General features: G+C 33.4%; 1 protein-coding gene across 1 annotated transcript; it reads left to right on the top strand.

Annotated features, from left to right (window-relative positions):
* The first annotated feature begins 3,515 nt into the window (after positions 1–3,515).
* Positions 3,516–4,445, top strand: LOC114922462 (olfactory receptor 14I1-like). Its single transcript, XM_029283836.1, has one exon. The coding sequence runs from the start codon at positions 3,516–3,518 to the stop codon at positions 4,443–4,445; it is 930 nt and encodes a 309-aa protein (XP_029139669.1).
* The last annotated feature ends 3,135 nt before the right edge of the window (positions 4,446–7,580 follow it).

The raw sequence follows: 7,580 nt of genomic DNA, 5'->3' as shown, positions 1-7,580 counted from the left end.
TTTATAATATGAGCCTAGGACTTATTCAAACATCACAATTTAGTCCATTTTTAAAAGTTTTGTAAAGTGTAATACACAAAATTTGGTACAATAGTATTTTACTACTTCTTTATCCTTAGCATTCAAATTTATTTCTAGTATTTTGAACCAAAAACTTGTAATTAACATTATGTATCAAAGTTTTAAAAGGGTCAGGAAAGGAACTTATCCAAGCTATCCATTACAATTTAGTATTGGTCCAAAGGTAGGTATCATGAAGAATGATACATTTCTAGATTAGGGATATCATATTTTCCATTTTTAATTAACAATTACACTTCCCCCCCCCCAAAAAAAAAAATCTGAACTGAAGAGCCAATAGAAGTGAGGCTACTTTCTACACATGGCACAGAAATACCCAGGTAAGTCCTTTGCTACATGAACTCTGGAGTTAATCAGTACGCTTCTGGATGCAATCAGTGCTGTTGTCAAATACTAAACCATTTGTGACTCATCCCTGAAATAACAGTGGAACACCTTTCTCCTGTAGCAATTGCTTGTCCTGTTCTTGTCTGACAGAGACATCAGATTTCTGATCCTATCTATTAAGCAATGTTATGTCATGGGATCAAGCAGCCCTGTCATCTCTTCAGAGGCACCTGACCTCTGAAACAATGTCTCCTCAGAGATCCTAAAAGAGATGACTTGGTTGTTTCTTCAGGCTTTGGGGTAAGATATGTTGCAGAAATGTGGGTTTGATTGTTTTGCTGTTGTGACTTCTCTATTTGGTCATCTTTCCCTTTTTTAATATTATGTTATTTTGCCTTTTTATGTTTTTCATCAATATGAAACCCAAAGTTACTCTGAATGGGTGACCTGCAGATCAATCAATCTATCAACCAGTCAACCTGTCCATGAGGGTGAAAGATTTCTTATGAGTCTATGAATTTTATGAAGAAAGTTCATAAAGGAAAAAAAAAGAACAGACCTTTTTTATGAAAATTATGGGCTCTTATTAACAGTTGTGTTTGTGTAGCATGCACGCTAGTTGAAAACAATAATAGGAATGTATATGGTAACATAAATATCCTATTTTGCTTATGATTGAATTGTGGAATCCTAAAAATGGATAGTGTTCATATATTTTTGGTTACTGAGCTTGCAAATTAATCCTGCCCATATTTTTAGAAAAACACAGACCCTCGGGCATTAACCTAAGATGTCTCCCTTTCTTGATTAAAAAAAAAAAAATCATTTCACAATGCCTTATTTGTACTGTCCATGGAGACACACTTGTTTTAATCTTTGGAGAAATAGCAAGAAAAAATAAGATCAACTTTCACTGAAATATTAAACAGTATAAATTCTTACTAATAGCTTTAGAAAGACAATATGGAAAATAAATAAAAATCAGCATGAATAAAGATGGTGAGTCATTTGCTTATTTTATTTAGAATTTATCCAATATTTCTCCCCCTTTTAATATATATATATATATATATATATATATGTGTGTGTGTCTTTCCTTCTCTTTCCCTTGCAGTTATAATTTTACCAAAACAGATTATAATATAAGCATCAGCTGCTTGTATAGAAATGATTCTTTAGGCACTTTTATTTAATGAGAGAGATTAAAGTAAACAGCACTAGAACTTAATACATCTTAAATTAATAGTGACAATGTAGAAAGCAAATCCTTTCACCACATCCATTTTATTTTATTTTGTTTTCCCTTCTCACTTGTTTTCCTTGCTATTGTGAATTGTGACTTCCTTTCATTATTCAGACAAGTTCCTTTCCTTTCCTTCTTTCCTTTCCTTCCCTTTCCTTTCCTTAGTTTACCTTATCTTACCTTACCTTTTCCTCTTTTTCCATCCTTTCCCCTCTTTTCTGCCCTTTTTCCCTTTTCTGCCCTTTTTTCCCTTTTTTCCCTTTCCTTTCTTTTTGGGGTGGATGGATGGATGTGTGCGAATGTTGTTCATTAGGTTAAAGAATGAGTTTGTAGATTTACTGTGTCTTTATATATTCTATTTTTTCTGATTATCTCCTCTTTTTTAACATATCTTTAAAACCTAGAGTTATGTCTACAGTCATTTCATTTACTTTTGAAACCAATATGAGTATCTAAATAGAGTAATGATTCAAATCAAGTTGCCAAATGGAATGGAGGGCTACGATTTGGAACCATTCATCACAGTCCCCATTTTGTATATCACAAACTAGAAATGAGAAAGTCTAATTGTGGATTTCTTAAAATAATGCTATAATTTAGAGCCCTGGTGGCACAGTAGTTAGAATGCCGTATTGCAGGCAAATTCTGACCAATGGTCAACAATCTGGCTCCTAATGGGGCTCAAGATTGACTCAGTCTTCCATCCTCCTGCGGTCAGTAAAACGAGGAGCCAGATTGTTGGGGGCAATATGCTGACGTTGTAAACTGCCCAGAGAATACTGTAAAGCATTATGGGGCAGTATATAAGTCTAAGTGCTATTGCTATTTAATTCTATAGTTAACTAGGGAACATTCAGGAAAAAACTTTAAAATGATATCTTAAATAAATGAACCATTCTCACTTCCCAGAATAATTGAATGTAACTAATCTCAACATGAATAAGATGTTTCTGTAACAATAAAAAAGAACTTAGTAATGGTGGCAATTCTGACTTTATAAAAGTAAAATAACTTTAGAGTTATTCTGTTAAAAAAATCAAATCATGTTCAATGACTATGAAAATGTATATATAATAGTACATTTAATTCATTTCAACAAACAACCAGAATGCATCATAGCACAATATATCTTCCTATATTGTGTCAATTGAAGATGAAGAGAAAAAGAGATAGAGAGGGAGGGCAAGAGGCTGTAAGGGAAGGAGATGGGAACTATAATTATATCATATTAACATGAATGAAGGAAAATATATATGTTCCAGGATAATGTTGCAGGATCCAATCTGGGTTGGACACTGGGACCAGAGGGTATAGTCTTCTGTGCTTTCAGATTCATTATGGAGCCCATCTTCAGAGAACTCTGTAGCAACTAGAGAAAAGTTCCCTGAGGATGGGGGCTCCAGCACAAGTCCAAAAGCTCGGAAGACAAAACCTCTTCCCATGGTGGTGACCGACCCAGATTGGATCCTGCATGTTAACATGGTTGAATATACTTGAATTCAAATCCAACTTCCAGGAATTTTCATCAGACTTGAGAAGAATTTTTGTTTTCATTTGCTTCCAATTATGGAGAATTTAGCGATAGAAACTAAGCAAAAAAAACCACATCAATTATCTCTAAGCTTTATAAAATAATACTATAGACCTTGCAAGAGTTAAAAAAATCTTGAAAAATCATCAAATAAAATTTAAGCAAACAAGGATATAATGCTTCTTCAGATTGTTTTACATAAATTTGGAGAATAAATTTTAACATAATCTTCATTAAAAGCTGACCTATCATTCTACAACTCACTCAAAACAGCAATGAATAGGAAATATTTAAATGAATCTTCTTTTCCTTCTAGGGATATCATTATTCAGAATGAATAATAACACAACTGAGTTTCTTCTCTGGGAATTCTCAAAGATTTGGGAGTTACAGATTATGCATGTGATTTTATTACTCATACTATATTTAATGACCATAATAGGGAACCTTCTCATCATCTCTGCTATTGCATATGACCGCCACCTTCACAGACCCATGTACTTCTTCCTGATAAATTTAGCATTTCAAGACATTGGCTCAGTTTCAGTCATTATCCCCAAAGCTGTTTTTAATTCCTTTATGAATATCAGATATATTTCTTATTATGGATGTATTGCTCAAGTCCTCTTGTTGGTCTTCTTTCTTGGCTCTGATATTCTGTCCCTTACTGTTATGGCCTATGATCGGTATGTTGCTATTTGCAATCCTTTACAATATGAAATGATAATGAACAGGAAAGCTTGCACCAAAATGATTAGCAGTGTGTGGATAGCCAGCCTTGTCAATGCTTCTTTGCACACTATTGTCACTTTTATTTCTCCTTTCTGCTCTAATATTGTTAATCAGTTCTACTGTGAAGTCCCATATTTACTTAAAATTGCCTGTTCTGTTTCATTTGCAACTAAATTTGGAGTTTTAATGTTTAGTATTATACTAACAGCTGGCTGTTTTGTTTTTGTCATTGTCACCTATGTACATGCCTTCTCTGCAGTTCTGAGAATTCCTTCTGTTCAAGGAAGGAAAAAAGCCTTATCTACATGCCTACCACATGTTATTGTCTTCTTCTTATTTGTGTTTACTGCTTCTTTTGCTTACCTAAAACCTATCACTGACCATCCATCATTCACTGACTTCATAATAACATTAATGTATTCAATTATTCCATCTATGTTGAATCCAATAATCTATAGTCTGAGAAACAAAGACATCAAAGTCAGTCTTATAAGACTTTTTGATCAAATATTGTTGTTTAAGAAGAATTAAATGTGTACCTATTTTAAAATTTCAACAGACAAGTAAAAAACAGACATAGGGTATAAAACCTTACAAAAAATAAAGAAAAAAATAAGATGGAAAATTTATTTTACCGATTTATGAGATTCATAATCTCTGTTAAGACTGAATGTGTCTGCACTGAGACAGCCCTGACTCTGTGGGAGAACAAGTTGCAATTTTCTTGTAAACATTTTAAGAAGGCCCAAGAGAAAATATTTCCTGCAGGAAATTGTAGCTGGGTAGGACCAGGATTATTTCTTTTCCTGTTTCTAATCCATTGTTTTAACCACTAGACCAGGGATAGGTAACCTTGGCTCTTTTATGACTCGTGGACTTCAACTCCCAGAATTCCTGAGACAGCATGGCTGGCTGTAATCTAAGGCTAAAAGAAAGCTTGAAAACAAATGTTCCATTTCAAAGTGAGAAAAAACTGGAAATATTATAAATTAATTAATCATCATCACCAAAATAAAAACAATGGAAAACTAGGAGAAGAAAAAAAGGGAGAATAGAAAATGTGGGGTAGAAAGGGAAAAAGAAAAAAAAGGTATTGACTTCCAACTCTTTTTAGCATATTAGATAATAACATTACAGCTTTTTTACTTTTATACCATATTATATACTAGCCATTTCTATAACAACAACGCTATCTAATCAACAAAAACAAAATCAAAGTTTCATTTTTTTCCCATCACAAAGCACAAAATCTGAAGTGATTTCTGAATAGAAACAAAATTAAACATATTCTCTTCTTTGGATAAAAGAATCAATTTAACCATCTCTGCTTTTCCTTGCTGTGGAAAATAATATATATTTATGTTTGCATTTATTAACCTTTACAGACTATAATCATATATATCAATAAAATTCACTATATTCTTTCATATTTTTTAACCTTAAAGGGGGAAAAAACACTTTTTAAAGTATTCTCTTTAAAAAAAATTCTAAACAATAAGTTCTAATACATCTTTTAAACTTCCTCTTAACATACATATTATAAAATTCACTTTTAATAATATTTTATAAGCTTTAAACATTACTCAAGGATTACATATGAAGGGGAAAAAAACCTAATGTTCAAGCCCACTTTGTAAACCCAAAAGCCAAAATGCAAAACTACATTAAAACTTTATTTCAATTACATATAACACACCAATAAAAATCCAACTAACTCCAATTAGCTCCTTAAATTTAAGTGTCTCCCTCCAATTTATCCTCATAGAAAAACATATTTTTCTTCTCTTTAAAAATATTTCTAACCATTCATATTTTCTGATTTATTTTCAATAATATTTTACAAGCTCTAGAAATTATTCAAAGATTGTATATAAAAAAGAAGGGAAAAACATTTACAAATCCACTTTATAAACCCAAATCTACATTAGCGCTTTCTCTCAATTATATATGTAAGACTTGTATCCTAATCCATCCTAACTCCAGTTTTTAAATTTAAGTCACTCCCTCAGCTTATCCTCAAGGAATAAAATCTTTTTTCTTCTCTGGAATATCTACCAAGCATCTTTCCCTCAAGAAATTCTCAACTTTGCTAATATCCATGAAGAAAAAGTCCCAGATTGTTCTATTAAAAGTTTTAGATTTGCTTAAAGCTCTTCCTCATAGAATAACTTCTTCTTCTCTGAAATGTCTATCAAATCACTTTTCCTCAAAGGATTCTCAACCTTGTTAGTATCTGTAATGTATTGGCCATAACTGTTTTAAATCACTTGTTTAATGTCTGATCTACATTGCTGTATTGTTTAACAGTTGCTGTTACTGAAAGCCAGACTGGCTGTCTCCAAGCTGATAATGAGGTTTGGGGTGGGAAACTGTTACTTTAAACCTATTGGTTGCCACCTAGAGGCTAACTGTATAAATAGCTGTGCAGCAGCCTTTAAGGCTGCTTCTGTTCTGAGTTAATAAACCTGATGCTGTTTCAACACTCTGCCTCATTCAATGCCTAAAGAACCGAAGATATAACAGTGGGGAGGAAGGTGGGATGTGCTGCTTCATTGAGAGAGCTTGAAGTCACTAGGGGGTGACTGTTTGTACACATATATGTATGTATATACATATATAGATATGAAGACTTGAATGATGAAACAACAATCAATTAATGACATATTTGTTTATAAAATGTATTAGACATGAAGAATGCAAAGATTATTGTCATTTTTTCACATTCCAAAAGGGGAGGGGGATGTGTATTTATTTGTAAATGTGATTCTCAAAAAACAATTTAGCCATAAAATGCTTCAACATTGTCTCACATGCAAAAGGATTCACGGAAATACATATAAACAATTATAATTTTGGCTATGATGAGAATAATAATCATTTTTTTCAAACTGCCATTTGTTCTGAGTTGGTGCCCTGCAATTATTGGCTGAATGATAACTAAATAAATCTGTCCATGGCAGAAAAATATTTTAATCAGTTTGCCTGAAAGTTTACAAGAAAATAATAATGAGGCATTTGTTATAAAAATTCTCAGTAGAACAGCTTAATAACAACAACAACAACAATAAAATAATAATAATAATAATAATAATAATAATAATAATAATAATAATAATAATAATAATAATAATAGTTGGAAGTGCAACTTTGATGGGGGGCGTGATTACTTATGTTAATGATGTTCAAGACATGAGTGCTGTGTCACAGGGTGAGTTCCTATTACTTGCTCCAGCTCTTGACAACCTAGCAGTTTGAAAGCATGCAAATGCAAGTAGGTGAATAGGTACCAGTTGGGTGGTAAGGTAACAACATTCCTTGTACCTTGGTATATAGTCATGCTGGCCATATGACTGCAGAACCATATTCAGACATTGTTGGCACCTTTGGCTAAGAAACAGAGATGAGGACTGACCCCTAGAGTTGGGCATGACTGCACATGGGAAACCTTTACCTTTTCAACTTTGAGATACCGTATTTATTGGCGTATAACATGCACAGGCGTATAACACGCACCTTCATTTTAAGGGAAATTTCAGGAAAAAAACTTAAAGGTGGGGCCGGGCGGCGGAGAGCTTGGCGGCAGCGGCAGCAGGAGGATGGGGAAGGGGCGTGGCTGCCCGGGCCAAGGTGGGGCCGGGTGGCGAAGGGCCGCGGCGGCCCGGGCCG

Source organism: Protobothrops mucrosquamatus, unplaced genomic scaffold (assembly GCF_001527695.2).
Source record: "Protobothrops mucrosquamatus isolate PMUCROS unplaced genomic scaffold, P.Mucros_1.0 scaffold247, whole genome shotgun sequence".
Classification (NCBI taxonomy): domain Eukaryota; kingdom Metazoa; phylum Chordata; class Lepidosauria; order Squamata; family Viperidae; genus Protobothrops; species Protobothrops mucrosquamatus.
This window is presented reverse-complemented; position numbering and strand designations above follow the sequence as displayed.